At 45.9% G+C, this 17,024-nt stretch overlaps 4 protein-coding genes across 4 annotated transcripts; 1 reads left to right on the forward strand and 3 right to left on the reverse strand.

Annotated features, from left to right (window-relative positions):
- Positions 1-847: 847 nt before the first annotated feature.
- On the reverse strand, positions 848-2,660 carry N7443_005293 (cytochrome P450; the record flags this gene model as incomplete). Its single annotated transcript, XM_056885349.1, has 4 exons — positions 848-1,474; positions 1,527-1,585; positions 1,640-2,000; positions 2,052-2,660. 4 exons carry the CDS (start codon positions 2,658-2,660, stop codon positions 848-850), a joined length of 1,656 nt encoding a protein of 551 aa, XP_056743627.1.
- Positions 2,661-4,292: 1,632 nt separating this feature from the next.
- Positions 4,293-5,928, forward strand: N7443_005294 (purine-cytosine permease family protein; the record flags this gene model as incomplete). Its single annotated transcript, XM_056885350.1, has 2 exons — positions 4,293-4,745; positions 4,801-5,928. 2 exons carry the CDS (start codon positions 4,293-4,295, stop codon positions 5,926-5,928), a joined length of 1,581 nt encoding a protein of 526 aa, XP_056743628.1.
- A 1,097-nt stretch (positions 5,929-7,025) lies between these two features.
- Positions 7,026-7,772, reverse strand: N7443_005295 (Aldo/keto reductase subgroup; the record flags this gene model as incomplete). The annotated part of the gene is made up of 1 exon (XM_056885351.1): positions 7,026-7,772. One exon carries the CDS (start codon positions 7,770-7,772, stop codon positions 7,026-7,028), a length of 747 nt encoding a protein of 248 aa, XP_056743629.1.
- A 6,847-nt stretch (positions 7,773-14,619) lies between these two features.
- N7443_005296 (RTA1 domain-containing protein) lies at positions 14,620-15,666 on the reverse strand (the record flags this gene model as incomplete). The annotated part of the gene is made up of 3 exons (XM_056885352.1): positions 14,620-14,894; positions 14,948-15,339; positions 15,401-15,666. 3 exons carry the CDS (start codon positions 15,664-15,666, stop codon positions 14,620-14,622), a joined length of 933 nt encoding a protein of 310 aa, XP_056743630.1.
- Positions 15,667-17,024: the final 1,358 nt, after the last annotated feature.

The following is a 17,024-nucleotide window of genomic DNA, read 5'->3' on the forward strand; positions in this document are numbered from 1 at the left end:
GCGCTCGCTTGTGATCTACTCTATAGGGAGATTTCAGTGAGGGTATAAATCTGGACACACCTAAAATATCTATCTATAGCTATAGTAAATCATTCTTTCCGATATCTATCCGGGGTTAGGTGAGCTAAATGATGCCCTTAGGCCCACTGCACGCGGTGAATGTCCTCCAAGATGACCTTCTTGAGCGCCTCTCGCCAGATGCAATTCTTAAAAGCAAACGACATGGCCAGTCCCCCAGCTATTTTTCTTTCTTTCCTTCTATGAAGAAGGAATGAGGAAAAGAAAGAGACGTAGATTTTGTAGATGGAAGCTATGGATCTAGATCTATCATGGAGGCTGGGGCAAGGGTTGCAGTGAAGAAGGGCAGAATCCCTCCGGTCACCATATGCATGTAGCAAATTTGCAAAAAATATCTCTGCAGGCCATAAGCTTAATAACCTTTAGATAGTGTGCTGGTGACTTGGATATTACTAAACTGTGACGCATGCTGCGAGGATGGGTCACGTGGGCGTGTCATATGGCTAGCTGAGCTAGTCCCCATTGGGACCGGGGCAATGGTATTGTTTTGTATCTGCTTGCTCTCTTTGTCTTTCTTTTCTCATTTTAGACCCTTCCTGAATGGCGGAAAAAGTATCCCATAATGTCCTGTGACATAGATTTAGTCAATATACTAAGGGCTGTAATCTTTATAGTTGTATAATTTCTCTCAAAGGCGGTGGCCGTCATCAACTCGAATAACACGTGCTAGAGACTATAGCTTTGCTATCAAGGCTGCAAAATGATTAGCAAGCCCTGATTACTTTTTAAAAGCACTTGAAGCTTGATTTTCTCTATAGCAAATATTCTCCTAAGCAGAATAAAACTTTTCATGGGTGGTAAAGTCCTTCCAGTCCTTAGCGTATTGGGTGCTTCTGATACCCTCAGGATACTTGCTTAGAAGCTCCTTGGCATTATCCCACGCCTTGAGAACACGTTTAGTCCGCTCGTGATCTCTCTCAACCAATCTGTACGCGAACGGGGTGGGTCGGCAAACAATGCCTTGAGTGACTGCTTCAGTAGATACTGGGATCTTGTTGCCGTTCTCATCTAGATCATGCTCAAATGTGAATGCCCACAGAATGAATGTGATACCTAAGAATAGCGAGCGCTCGGCGATGTTTAGGCCTGGACAAACCCGCCGGCCAGCCCCGAAAGTGAAATGATCGCGCTTGTAAGGATCATTCTGACTGGCGCTCTCCTGTGCGCGCAAGAAGTCGTTCTTGTATCGGTCTGGGTCGAAATTGCGGGGGTTCGGGTATCTTTCTGGGTCGTTGTTCAAGGCCCAAACATTGATCATCATGCCGGTCTTTTCTGGGAATGTGTATCCCTTGTATGTGTCTTCATTGGTCGTTGCGTGGGGAACGATACCGAGAATGCTTGAAGGCAGGAATCGGAGTGACTCCTTAACAACTCCACGAATGTATTGCAGACTGGGCTGTAATAAGTTTTAGCCTGGTCCTGCCGTTATCAGTTTCGGGAATCCTTACCTCATCGGCCATAGTTGGTAGAGTGTTAGGCCCAATAACACGATCAATCTCTTCTTGGGCTACGAATTTTGATTAGCGATGGTAGTGAAGCTATATCAGCAAAAAAGAGGTACCTTTCTTTTGGACTTCCGGAAAATTGATCATAGCCACTGCGAATGAGAGGAAGATAGAGGCCGTCGTGTCAGATCCCGCTTCAAGAAGAGTACCACTGACGTAGCTTGCCCAGTCATCCGAGAAACCTACTTTCTCTTGTGATTTGAACATGTCTTCACAGAAGCTTTTGCTTGCAATACCTTTTGCAATTCTTTCCTTGACTTTAAGCATATAGCTCTTGTACAATGCTATTTCTTCCTTGTGAAGCTGTTTACCTTTCTTCTTGCTTGGGTTGATGGAGTCGGGAAGATTGCGCAAAATCGGGAAGTAATCTAACATTGAGGCAGACACCTGGGACGCCACAGCAAATTCTTCGAACCCCTAATCACAAAATTTTAGTACGAATAGGCGTTGGATTGAAATGGAGTGTACCTCGTAAATTTGCTTAACGTCCGGGTCGTTGAATGCTAGACTTCTCCATCCAAATGTCATACTGGTGACCAATGACGTGCTGTAGCGTCTGACGTGGTCGTGATATTTGTTGGGCCTTTTGATCATGTCTGCCAGCATCTGCCGAAGTTCTAGTTCTTGATAAGGAATATATTCCACGGCGGTTTTGATGTTGAGAAGATTGTGGATCATCTTGCGGGCTAGACGCCATCCTTCGTCATATTGCATGAGGACCAGGCGGTAGCCACCTGATATCAGTGTCTGACCGACATACATCTCAGGTCGTGAGGAGTAGTTGTTGGATCGCTGATCGATCAAGTCTTTGACTACTCGCGGTGAATTCAGGACAACCATGCGTTGGTTGCCAAGCATCACCGAATAGATTTCCCCGTATTTGTCAGCCCATTCCTTGAACTTGACATGCACATCCTTTGATGGTAATAGGTGAAGATTGCCAACTACGGGCAGAGTTGGTGGCCCTGGTGGCATGTTTTTCGGCCTTCGTCCGACTTGAAATATTTGATAAATCAAGAAGGCTAGGCCGCCGATACCGATAAAACCTAGCCATGGCGGTATCAAGACAGGCATCATTGTGAATCAGAAAACTCGATGTTGCCCTCAAGCTCTAAAAGAGGCATCGATCTTAAATAATGAGAGTTTCCTGGCAGTCAAAGAGAAAATGAAGAGATCGAGCATAGTGGTGAGTGGTGGGAAATTGTCGGCATGATTTCTGATTTTTGTGCAATCATAAGATTTGATTCGAGAGTGGGGGAGCTAATGGGTCCTAGGTAAAATATGTACCGGCTTTCCCTATCTCAACGGGTTTAGAGGATAAGATTTGGGGGAAAAAAGGGGCTCTCATGATTGGGGTCAAAGTTTGCCAGCTCGAAAGGGTGGGCGAGGCCATTCCTCTGTGCCTGGATTACTCTCCATCATGTATCATTTGCCATGAGAATGATAAGATGCAGGGCCCACCATACCGTCTTGGATGATATTAGTCAAGGGCAAAGATAGCATTTCTTCCAATTTCCAAATCGGGGACCAGTGAAATCACTTACAAAGCGAGACCGTGGTGCTCGGAAACTCAAAACCATGGCCATTACAATCTGTGCCAATGGAAATTCAGATGAGCTACATTTACGGCGGTATGATTAGGTCGATGTTCTGGTCGCAGGCCTTGATTTCAAGAATACAATAGTGATGGCTAAAAGACACCCCACTAAGAGGCAAAAGTACTCGGCAGCTACAAGATGGCCGATAGTAATGTAAACTATCCCTGTTTTAAATTCGAGATCAAAAAGATCCAGTAAAGACCAATTCAAAATTATGTCGACAACAGTGTGTTGGAATCAGCCGTTTTAGCATTTAGCGGTTTAAGATGACTCGCCCGCCATAAGAAGTATAGTTGCCGTTGTGGCGCCAATGCCCCCGCTTTCGACTAGGTTCAAGCTTCAGTTTCTTGTCTCAAGGCACAAGGAAAGCTGTAACGCTCTGATCTGTTAATACTACTTCCTTGTTCCTCATTAGATCGTAATTTTTTTTCAACAGAATGAGTAGCGTCATCGCCGCTGTTGGTTCTGTAGCAGAATTAGACTTTAGAGGCTGAGAACAGGCGAACTTGATCAACACAAGCACAAGACCGTAATACTCCTGCCTTAGTCAAGTCCTTCATATCTAAAGCTGTCAATATACCCCACTCTTGTAAACTTTGTTGCTTGATCATGTACCACTCCCCCACCCTAGCACAGAACGTGGCGGTGAGCAATCACTATAGCAGACAATTTCCCAGCATCCGAAATATGCCCATTCGTTGCGGGATCATTCATGTGACTATGCTATCTGAAGTTATCAAGTCATATGTTAACTTCTGTATCACCGGTGGGGGTAAGTCCGCTCGTCTTGACCGCGCGTTTCAAAATTGTATTCTTTCCAGTGCTCCAGGCAATCATTCCAGGAAGTTTTCATTATCAATCACCGTATATATCGCTCCTTAGTCCGAGAGTGGGGGCATAAATATGCAAAGATTGTGTCATTACCGAGGATTGACTTTTAGATGGTTACCAATGAGGGGGTTCCATTCACAGGTATCAATACCAGATAGCTCCTGTGACCTCCATGCAGATAGCTTTCAAGTCAAGCTTTTCACATTATAAGTCCCAATTACAACTAATTTTATTCCGCTCAATGACCTTTTGCCCCACATTTGCGGCCATACTATACTCCATGGGCGACAAACGCATTTCGGAGACGAAGGAGAAGCCTCGTGAAGATGCAATTGCTACCAACTCAACTCATCAACCAACCGCTGCACCTTACGATCTGATGAGCGCTACAGAAGCCGGTATTGTTGCCGCGTACGTTCAACCAAGAAACACGATGGAAAGATGGGTCAATAAACTCGAGAGTCTTGCTGGTATTGAAGCCAGAGGCATTGAGCGTGTTCCCGAGAGTATCAAAGCAGAAAAGACCACGACGGGAGACTACGTGCAGATGTGTCTAATCTGGCTTTCAGCTAATCTTACCGCCAATAACATGATGATTGGCATGCTGGGTCCCTTGAACTTTGCACTTGGGCTCCGGGATAGTATGCTTCTGGCCACCTTCGGGTCCCTCATAGGGGGAGCCGGGAGCTCCTACATTGCATCTTTTGGACCCGCCAGTGGAAACCGTACTTTGGTATGCTCTATTTACAACTCATGTGAACAAATTGTTTCCTAACCTGGTCCGCTAGGTTATTGCTCGTTATACGATGGGCTGGTTTCCGTCCCGCCTCTGTGTTGCCCTGAACATCGTCATCATGCTTGGTTACGGAATAATCGATATTCTTGCTGCAGGAGAGATCATGTCAGCTGTGAATGGAAAAGGAATGTCCGTGATTGTTGGCGTTATCGTAGCGGCAGCAATCTCGCTAGTGATCTGTGTGGTTGGTATCCGGCTCTTCCACAGCTATGAACGATGGGCGTGGCTGCCTCAGGTTATAGTGGTCTTGATTCTAATCGGCGTTTCTGGGCCTTATTGGGACCCAACGTCTCTGTCAAGTGGCAGTGGAGCAGCAAAGTCCGCAGATCAGGCAAGTTTCTTCTTCCTTTGCCTGGCATCACCTCTTTCGTGGTCCCCCGCCGCGGCAGACTTTTTTGTCTATTTCCCCACAAACTGTAAGCGGTGGAAAGTTGCTCTTGCTACCACACTTGGACTCGGAGGTTCATGTATGATTTCCTACTATATCGGTGTCGGTCTAGCATCAGGAGTTGCAGGCAAAGAGTCTTGGGCGGTGGCAGCAGATAAAGGTCTTGGTATTCTGCTTGTCGAAGCTTATCGTCCGTTGGGCGCATTTGGTAACTTCTGCTCTGTTGTCATCGCTTTGGGTGTCATCTCCAACAATATCCCTGGCACCTACTCGGCTGCATTGAGCTTTCAATTGCTAGGTTGCTGGATGCAAAAGCTGCCTCGCTTCCTGTGGACTGTCATTGTGGTTATAATCTATACTTCATGTGCGTGTGTCGGCAGAAATGAGCTCTATGGAATTATCCAAAACTTTGTGGTCATTATGGGTTACTGGACGGCGGCGTGGATCACTATTTCTGTCGAAGAGGAGTACATATTTCGCCGCCGAAATGGAGGCTATGACTGGTCTGTATGGAACGATCCGAAGAAGCTTCCTGTCGGTCTCGCGGCATGCATCGCATTCCTGGCTGGCTGGGCCGGTGCGGTGCTAGGAATGTGGCAAACCTGGTTTACTGGACCTATTGCAAAGCTGGTTGCCTCCGGTATTGACATCGGCATCCCTCTCTCTATAAGCTGGACAGCCCTTATTTATCCTCCTTTGAGATACGCTGAACTCAGATACTTTAATCGTTAAGTTTTAGTTGTTTTCGCAATGGTCATGGTCACCTGACTCGCCTCCCTGCACATATCAGATAGTCTCTAGATAGAAAGAATCCATCATCAATCACATATCTTCCTTTTTGTTTCACAGCTTGTTTAGGCAATCTGAATGTTTCTCTCAAGGCTGAAAAGCCCAGTAAGCATAGGCCACGCTTTTGATCGGGGTCGGATCCAACGTGTCATAAACCTACGTCTATTCTTCTTTATCTTTGTTGCTTTCCTGGATGCATATGATTTATTATCATGTTGGCTCGTTACAGATATCTATGATAATTCCAATTTTCAAGAACCTCGAAATGAAGATGTTAAAGGTGAGCACTTCCCCGAAATCCTGTTTACAGACGAGTATCCATCAGGAAGGTCACGGTAACTGTAAACTTCGATTCTTAAAGTTCAGTGGAAAACTGTGTTAGTGGTTGTAGACTGGTGAGCCTTCTCCAATCTATGTTGTTCAATTTTCTGGTCAGATAATTATCGAAATGTTAGAAGTGTTATAACGTATTTCCCAAGCGGGTCGCCATCCCAAGTAGACCTCGGGAAGGACCGGGACCGGACCATACGGTCTTTGGTCTTTTTTTAAAGTAGTCAGGACCGCACCACGGTCCCCCGTGCGGCCCCCGCAAATTTATAATTATGCTAAGACCTTCCTTTTCTAGCCGCATAATCCGATTATTTAGCTACGTTTTTCACTATTATTAAACACTATTTTGGTATATACGCGAATATTAATAATAAATCAGGTTTACTAATTGTCAGAGGACTAAGAAGAAAGTCTTTCTAAGCAAATAGAAAGGGATAGAAGAAATTGGTTGAAAGCATTTCGTCTTTCCTGCCACCAGTTTTTGATATTATGAAAAAACAAAAACGGATTGAGGCTTAGGTGGATGACAGCTTTCTGATCATGTTATAATGTTTTCCACCCGAAGGTTGTGGTGTTGTGGTCATCTGGTACATTTTTGCCTGTTAGATGTCCATCTTTTTTTCATTATACGATTCACCACGTTATGTATCTCTGAATACTCTCTACCCTTCATCCTGGTTTGATATCAGCCACTATTCCATTAAAACAGCTCAAGTAGCGTTACATGTCCTATCGAAACAGGACCCAGAAAAGACATCACCGCTATCAACGTCCATAAGCTTGACCTCGCCGTACCAACCATGCCCACCAGTGTATGTCCAGCAACAGCATGAATATTCATAGTCCGACATATTCTCGATTTGTGCCTTCGCAGCCTTTTCGAGTTGTTTCTTGGTCAAACGTGTTTTGCAGGTGCCAGTGTGCGAGTGGTACTCAAGAGCGAACTTTTTATGGGACCAAATAGTACGTTGGTAAAGATTACCAGACGAGCCACCTTCGACAGCAAATAAAGCGCCAGTATAGTTACCACGGATATAGGGGTTCTCAATGCGGAACTCGCCATTAGAGAAATACCCATCAAATGTCTGAGTGCCATTTTTGTAGTCCACCCATTCACCAAACGGCAGGTACCCTTCGTTTGCGAGTCCATTGGTCATCGCTTCGACATCGGTCGCCCGGTAATCACGCTTGCTGGACTTTTCCACGATATCAATATTTGTTGAACAGCTATCGGAGTTCGACTTGGTAGCGATATAAGCCGCCACGACAACGCCAAGACTGGCAACTGTAGGCCCGTAATAGGTGCCTCCGATTGATGCCCAATTTTGCCAGTAGCTTAGTTCTGCACGAGCGTGTAATAACTTTGCTTCCTTTGTAGTTTCGGGTGCGTTCTGGGCAACAGAGGTCTGTGCAAACAGACAAATGGCCCATAGGTAAAACCTGCCAAAGGAGACCATTGCGATCCTGGAGTTGGTGATTTCCTTGCTAAGTCTGACACGTCAGTGAGAACTGGAAGTTGGCCTTTCCTTTCTCTTTGACCTTTTGTAACTCACGGAAAGATGGCAATAAACAATGGCTTGTAAATAATGTTGAGCGTTATCACAAGGGGCATTAGCTGAATTTAAAGATTTTTAATTCATAGTCATAGCTGGTCTACGGGAGTTAACGGCGGCCTAGTTGGCCCTGTAGAATAGCAGCATATCGCTTAGTGCCGAGGCCCGCTTAAATTCACAGATGGTATTAGGGACTACAACTTAGCGCCGGGCGAAAAAGCCTGGAAAAGCTTGACGGTATCCATCTCGGCTCCGCTTATGGATGTGATGAATTGTCAAATATCTCTGGGTGTGCGCTCTTCCGAGGTTTTTTGACCTTGGCGCTCCAGGCTTGCGATAGGCCATCATTGAGCCTGAAGATTTGGGTTTTATCCCAAATTCTATTGCTTATAGAAAATCTTTGAAAATCTCCTTTCTATATCATAAACATCTGACAATCGTCTGAAGATCTTGAATCCGTTTTTCGCCATTATAAACCATAGTGAAAGTCAAGATTTTGTTAGTAATCTATTATTTTGGATACTTAAGTACTACCTACGTAATCTAGTGGCTTTATTTCGTGGCCTTGCACCGAGTTTTGTTCTTAGCGTAATTGCCTATTTCTAGGTAAGTCCCTCTCTAGGAAAGTACTGTAGAAGAAAGCAGTTTTTGAGATTTCCGCATCCCTCCCGGTCTTGACCTACTCTTACTATACCCCGGCGAAAAGTTCAAGTTTCAATTCGATTTTGAACTCGGACCAGGACTACGGAACGACAGAGAGGTTCGGGTCAAAACTCGAATTTCACCGACAAAACAGGGCGGTATGCCTTATATAATAATTATGATACCTTAAGCTAATAGCATTCTGCCAGGATGCAGAATTTCGATCCTGGACTTCCAAATCGTTCTGCTTCTTCGCCCTTTACCCTCAATATTGAGGCTGATCATTTGAAATTACTAATTCAGGTAGTTTGTATGCACATGAATAAGTTATATCAACCTTATATTTGTAGTAGTCTTATATGGTCTACTTGGATACATGAAGTTGACGGGCCTCCTCAGGAGACGAGGACTTAGTCATATGGAGATTATTGAGATGCACCGCTGAGTTTGTAGTCTAACCTTATTAGGCCTACTCTGCCAGACTTAGGATCATGTGATGCTCAACCCCCATCGTTTAGTGCTAGGGAAATATTGACTGATAGATGTGGGTCTAAGCGGTCAAACCGGCGGCGCCTAAAGCGGTTAGATACATTACTGGCTCTCAGGTTTTGACCTGAACCTCCCTACCGACCTCGGTAACTCAGAAGTTAGCGCGGCAGTAGTAGCTACATAGGGTTGCGATGAGGGTAGGCGAAGTTGCGTAGCTCGCTTACGTGGCTAGCTTCTAAGCTAAATTGACCCGACGCTAGGTAGTGATCACTTGGGTAAAAGCACTTGTGTAGCCTATGAATTAGTTTGCCTCGTTCGGTCTGAGTGGGGGCAGTGCTGAGCTATACGCGTCCCTCCCATTGTTTTCCACTTTGCCATTCTAAGGTTGATTATTTGTTCATTACACCCGCTCCTCTCCAACTCACCACCCTTTTATGGCATACCTCAATTTTTGGGGTCACATTTTACACACCATGGATCTAGAATCTCTAGAGGAATCCTTGATTGGAGTCAGTCTTTGGTCATTGATGGTCATCTTCTGTCTCTTTCTAGTCTGCGCCTTACTTGCAGCGACTTCTTTTGTTCTTTTCGTCCTGTTGAAAGCCCTGACAGCCATTTTCGCATACTCTGATAACGACATGTGGGAATATTTGGAAACCAAAATTCAATCTGCGAATCACAAAAGCCTCCTTTCAATCGTGAATTTGATGGCGAAGTTTCAGACCTCGGAGCGCGAAATGAAAGAACAACTTCGATATCTGGAGAGAAAGAAGAAGCTGGTGGCTGAAGCGAATGAATTGGTACAGCGAGAAGCCTACCTAGCGGAAGAGATTGTACTTCGACATCGTGGGAACGACCTAGCTCTGCATTCAGCAACATTACCAGTCTTCGACCATCACAAGAAGGAACTGAGAGACTTGCCGCCAAAACTGCACGAAAACTGGAAGAATCTCAAAAGGCTTACCTTCGAGTGCCCTGGGGGTGCGTGGATCCGAGATTATGCTAGAAGAAGGCCTGTAACCAAACAAGGCAATGATTCGCTTGCATGTGCAGGTCGAGGCGGATGCTGTGCATTTGGATGTGGTTGCTGTGAGAATATTCGCGCTTTCGGCGACGTTCCAAAGGAAAGGCCAGTTATATATTTCTACTCGCACTGCACTATTGAGTGTGCATGCTGCCATCGACGCGAACTCCGTGCATTCTGCACACAAGAGAAAAATTTAATATGATGCGATATTAGACATTGACATGGGCCGTCCATGGACAAAAGGTCCGGCCCGTCTAGAGTGCGCCAAAAACCGCAAAACCGCAAAACCAAACCAAACCAAACCAAACCAAACCAAACCAAACCAAACCAAACCGCAAATGGTTTGGGTTTTGGGGCCGGTTTCGGAAACCGCAATGGTTTTTGGTTTCTTGGTCAGAAACCGCAATGGTTCTTAGGGCCCCAATGGTTTGGTAAATAATGCAAACTGAGTGGGTCCTTGTCACTATATATTTTATTTAATTTTACCCTGTTTCTTAGGGTATTCAATATATAATAGAGACCTCTTTCTATTACCTTAATTCCAAAGTACGTTAAATGAGCTCTCTGAGCTATAGCACTCCTTTTCTGATAGCCGTCAGAAAAGGGGGTTAGGGAGCTACTATCTACGCACTAAATTTGCTAACAGCCTTTAGAAATATAGTTATTTAAACGTAATCCACACCAAACCCGCCACCACACCAAACCCGCCACCCCATCCACTTATTCTTCATTCATGAAGCTTTTATAAAACCACAACGCCTTTATATTCAATTTAAACCTTATCAGGGAATGCATACGCCCTATGGCCAGGCTTTCTGCATATACTACAAGCGTATTGACGTCTATTGGGCTGATTACCGGTCGCTGAAGCCCTCCGCGTGGGTGTTGCAGAGTCCACCACACCACCTTCTGTGCCACCTGGTAGACCAATGCCTTGCTCATGGGCTTCATGAACGAATAAGCCCTCATCGCGCTGTATTTGTCGTTTAGGCAATGCCTTTTTTTTATCTTCTTATAGTTTGCGGCGCGTAAATCCGTTACTTCTTGCTCTAATAGAAGGATGCGCTTCATAACTTGTTCGCATGCCTTATAAGCCTGATCAAATGCCTCTTTTGTAGGCGTAGGTGGGCTATCAGACCGATATTTAATAAGCCGTCTTGCTGATGCCCTATGCTTTGAAAGCTGCTTGATATTGCTTAGTATTTTAGGGCAATAAATGCTTGATCGGCTTGATGGTCGGTCTGGTGTAGGCGGACGAAGCTGAATGTTTAGCTTATCGAGGACTTCTGTCGTATTTAAAGGTATTAAACCGGTCGCTTTAAATGCATTTTGAATGCTTCTAGCCTGAAATGCATCTTCGCGCGCGCGTGGGTAGGCTGCAAGGAAATCAAGCTTGTCGATATGGTTTATACCCATACGCGTCTGTTGGTCCACTAGCTGACTATATGATCGCTTTAGAACTACGAAACAGCCTATATCTAGAGGCTGTAATAGATGTGAGCTATACGGTGGCATGTATATAGGTATCACGTCGTGTTCAGTGCATAGACGATCAAATTCAGGCGTAAGGTGGCTTCTATAACCATCAAGGATTAATAGCCTATACCGACCACGTATACGACTTGCGGTCAAAGGAATAAAAAGCGTTCGAAGCCAGCGAAGCCCAATTATATCAGAAGTCCACCTATTTGGACTAACTTCGAAGCGCCAGTCCCTTAGGGTATCGTGGAACCATGATTCGATATAGCGCTTGCCTTTAAATATAATTAACGGCGGTAAAGCCTAGCCTAAAGCATTAACTGTTTCCACTACGGTCACCCATTCACGATTGCCTGGCTGCAATACTGATCGACGGCCATAATATTCAGCTCTAGTAACTACCCTTGCGGTAGAAACTAGGCCCATTGCGAAGCCGGTTTCATCGAAATTATAGATATCATCAGGCGGGATACCATAGCGCGTAATAGTCTCCCCAACTAGCCGAAACCATTCATTTAATACCCGCGGATCCTCTTGCTCAGCCCGTGAATAGTTATATCGACGCGAGAAACGTGTTTGAATAGCCGGTGTACGCTTCACATAGTTTCCGACCCAGTTCACACCGACAGTATTAGATCCGGTCGCCGCAAGAAGAATATTAGCCATTCTACGTACCATAGCATGCCTCGGGGCTGCACCACGATCATCCATAGATAGAATCCACTGGGTAAGCGTATCCTCATCTAATTGGGTCATTTTATGGGTATAGGCGCGTCTGGTAGCCTTTGAACTGTGGCCGCCCATCCGGTCGCGTAGGGTGGTTCGCGGTACGTCATAGACGCGTGCAGCGGCAGCAATAGAAGGAAGATCTTTATTCTGAATAGCCTGGATTGCAAGCTCGATTCTACCCTCTTGCTGGATAGAATTCTGCTTCTTTTCAGACCGAATTGGTGGCATAGTGGGCGTTTCAAAGTGGTGGGGGAGGTAAAGAGGTAGGGAATTGGATGGGGTGGCGGGTTTGGTGTGGATTACGTTAGCTATACCGGAATTTTAATAGCCGTTAGAAATTTAGCGAGGCTATAGGTTAGAGTTATTTCGTTATAGTATTTGTCGGCCGTGAAGGGAGGCGGATACCACGAAGCTTTTCGTGGCGCGGGGTACGCTTTTGTAGATGCTTCCCCACCACGGACCGTTGACTACCCGACCAAGGAAGGCTTGATCGGATAAAGATAAAAAAGAATAAGATAGAGTGCAAAGGGCTTATGCACTCTAAATGAGTACAATTGTTAGACCACGCAGTAGTCTCTAGGTCAGGATGGGTAAGCGAGGTAGACACCTTCATATGCGTGTAATACAATGTAGTGGATTGTAAGATAAACTGAACGCTGGCCCTTCTCAGGTCCAGCGGGGCTTCACTTAAATACAGACTGGCCCGGCTGCGGGCGGTGAAGCCCAACAACATGATACTGCCATGGCATCTAAGTATGCCTCAGGCCGTAGTTGGTATCGTTAGTCAGTGGTCCTGACATGGACGATATCGCCTTCTAGTCCTTAACGGACACAGAAGTCATCTAACGCCAGAGTTCGATCAAATCTACGCGGATTATGATATTATTCTAATCTATATACCGCCGTATTCCTCGTATCTACTTTAGCCTCTTGATATCGGATATTTCGCTATATTAAAGCGTTCGTACGGTAGTTTTGAGATTCTGGAGGTGGAAAGGTGTGTATTGCTAAGTAAGTGTACGAAAGGATAGAAATATGCCTTAAGGGCGGTGCCGTATGGCAGAAAAAGTAGGGTAACGTGACCGTTCGTATCCCCATACAAGGCCGTGTTATCACAGTTTAATCGACCAAAAGATACGGCTCGGGATTAACTATATCGACAAACTTAACTTCCTTTTTATATACCCACAAGCTCGCGTCGACGCCTATAAACTAACTACAATATAAAATAGCTTCTGAGCAGCAGGACTAGTGCTAATTGATCCTTAATAAGTGCTATCAAAGCTAAATATTCAACTTCGGACACTGACACCTCCTATAAGCCGCGGTAGTCAATCAAGCGCGTTTTACCCACATACGCCCGCGAACGTCGACGAGCTTTTAAAGCAAGCATCCTTAATTAAAGCTTTCTTAAAGCGACGCTCAAAAAGCCCGCCATCGCCTTCGCAAACCGCGTTAAACCAGCTTATTAAAGGCTATCAGATCGTAATACAAAACGGTATCCTTCTCGAGCAAGAAAATAAGCAACTATGTGCCGCAAACGCTACGTAAAAGCAAAAATGTGCTCGCAAGAACAGATGGATAGTCCACGATAACGGTCTATCCGTACGAGAAGCATTAGAGCTCGAGGAAGCTCATGAAGAGCCCCCTCAGGTAATACTAGCTCCACTAAGCCTACTACCGCGGGACACACCAGCACCGAAGACGCGTCGTCCACCTCAATGCACTAATTGCGGAGTGATCGGACATAGAAGGAATGCCTGTAAAGCTAGAGATTAATCAATATAAAGGCGTTGTGGTTGATTAATATGCATAAAAGTGTAGAAAATTTGGGTGGGTGCGTCACTCGCTTGGGCGCGTCACTCGCTTGTGAACCACGTTAGTCATAAATCTATAATTTTCCATACCACTCGGTCGTAATGACCAGAAACTCCAGCGGCCAGTTGAAAGTTTTCAGCGTGACCAAGAAGTCATTGCGACAGAAAAGAGATCAACACAAAATGTCCCTAGAAAAAAGTCGCACGAGTGCAGCAATAAATGCGGCGCAGATGTATGCCTAGGCATTCGAATTCGAGAGTCAGGGAAAATATTCATTTTTTCCGCGGACACCTCAGGATTTTGGTCCTTCATTGGTCCTCATCCACTACCTAAGGGCAACCCAGAAACTATACGACTCCACCGACCCTAGCTGGTTCAACTCTTTGCATGACTGGAGGGAATTGGAATATGGAATGTGAGAATGCTATGATTCAAATCGCTCAAATAAAATCTAACTCCAGATCTAACTCCCTGATATTACCAAGACCAATCCAAACGCTGAAATGTCTAATACCCAATCTCTTGAAACCGACTACTCCGAGTCATCAGGGGCTTTGCTATATATCTTTAAGCATTCATCATCTCAATTTCTGATGAAGCCTGCGACACCTTAGACGAAACGACTCCACGACGCGGCTTCGCCGAGAGTTCCCCCCATCGCCGGCCCATGGCAACTGCTGGGTGAGCGGCGGTCATACAAATGCACGCAATGGCAATCATAGTGCTCTCAAGAATCATTAGGGAAGTTTCATCATTAGCCAGATCACTGTTAAATCCACCTTTCAGCTCCGCAACACGGAAGATCGAGCGAGTGAAGATCGTTAAAACGGCAATGGCAAGACCTTTGATTGGGTTAGCATAGGCTGATAAATGCGGATTATTTAGTGACACTTACCCAGAAGGAACATCTTCCATTTCAAACCACAGCGAACAGATGCTGTAGACGCATTCTTCATGTCTTCTGAGCTGCGGCGCACTCGCAGAGCGAATTCCGAAGCGAGCACGATGAACAGCGTCAACGAGGCGACCTGGAAAGCCAATCCTGCAATCATGATATTGACACCGGTATCGCTGAGGCTTTTTTGGTCTGAGTCGGCGATGGAGGTAATGGCGCCGCCGGCTGCTTGTAGGACTAGAGCGATGATATCGCAAGCGACGAAGAGGATGGTGTATGTACGCGGGCGAATCCTGGAGATATCCTCCCCGTAGACGATGACAATTCTTCCCAGGCAGATGTAAATGGCGGCAGTGAAGAAGGCCGGGGCAATCGTGAGACAGATGAGGTATCTAAAAGTCAAGTTTCTGGTTAGCTTGCTTTATTCAGAGGTATGTCTCGAAGGTCACGTACAGAAGGAATGCGTTAAAGTCGAATGGGTTGCTGTGCATCATGACTCGCCCGATATATCCCAGTATTTCAAGAATGAGCCCCGCGGTCATGGCCCCCATGTATGTCCATGTTCGGAACCATGTTCCTAGGGCGATTTGTGCGGCGAGGAGAAGGCCGAAGATGGCGAGGAAGAGGACATTTGCCGGGATGTTAGGCTGGTAATTGATATAGGCCAAGTCAATTGGGCAAGTTGCCAAGGTGCAGTCGTCCATGTTCATTTCCGACATTTTCAGTGTTGAAATTTCTACTCTTTTTCCCTTTCTTTTCTTCTTATTCTTTTTTGCGATAGTGAGGAGGAGAAGAGGTAGAATGCGAGTCTAGATGGGCTGAGGTTGATATTCCCCTCCTCATAGCATCGAATACACACACTCTTTATATAATCTGACAAAATAACGAGGCCTGAAAGTCAGCCACGAGGCTATGCTATCTCTGATCCTACGTAGGACTATCATTGGCGCGAGTATACTTCCCAGGGCTGACAATGGGGCCGTGCCAAGACACGGAGTCCAGGCCAACTCCGAGTCCGCGGACTGGGAGGGGAATTGCATGGGGGCCGGTCCGCGGACTCTTAAGGCCTCCTGTTCCTGTCCGGCCTCCATCTTGGCTCCAATTCTTGGAATGCTGCCTACTATGTCCGCGCCGACCGGTCTAGGCCGAGTCAAGACCTGCGAGAACTGTGTGCGTGCTAAAATTAGGTGCTCGCGCACCTCTACCCAAGGCTGCGACCGGTATGCAACATCCCGCTTCTACTTCTACTTCTCTTCTCTTCTACTTAGCAACGTAAACCTAACACGCTTTGAAGGTGTCTCCGTCTGAACAAAGATTGTTATTTCCGCGCAACAAAAGCTCGTACTCCTAAGAAGAGGGAGACGTATATCTGCCCACTCCTCGTATCGATACGATCTGTCAAGCTGACCGCATCTAATCTAGGCGAATAGGTGCACTCGAGGACAAGGTGGATCAAATATTAGGCCAGATCAATCAGCCTCACTCAAGCCCGCAACAGGCACCACTGCCACTGCCACTGCCACTGTCCCCGAAAAGTGAAAGTTGTGCTCCGACTCCTCGAAATCCGTGCGATGTGATCGGGAACGGGCTGATCACCCACGAAGAGGCAAATCGTTTGATAGAGAGCTTTCGTGATGCCATAACGTATTTCCCATTTGTACAGCTGCCGAGAAACGCCACTGTCGAGGATCTCAGATCGGAGAAACCCTTCCTCTTACTCTCTATTCTTTTGGTCTCCTCGTTTCGAAATGTCCCGCTGCACCTGGCCCTCGAGGAGGTTTCGGCGTCTTACCTTGGGGGACAAGTCTTGCAAGGCAATCGCCAACAACCCTTCGATATACTACAGGGATTGCTGGTTACTGTAGCTGGGTATGTTCTAGACAATTTCTCTCTTCATTAGATTCACAAAAGCTAACACGGAAGATAGAACGAAGAAAAAACTCCATATAGTGCGGTTTTCTGGATATCTGCACCTTGCACAAAGTATAATCAACGATTGCAGACTGGATTACCCAGTCAAGCTGCGAGTAGTAAGACAAAGAATTGACGTCATGTTGGACACGGATCCTCCGACAGA

The sequence above is a fragment of the Penicillium atrosanguineum genome (genome assembly GCF_028827265.1).
Source record: "Penicillium atrosanguineum strain IBT 20685 chromosome Unknown utg000003l_segment0_segment0, whole genome shotgun sequence".
In the NCBI taxonomy this organism is placed as follows: Eukaryota; Fungi; Ascomycota; class Eurotiomycetes; order Eurotiales; family Aspergillaceae; genus Penicillium; species Penicillium atrosanguineum.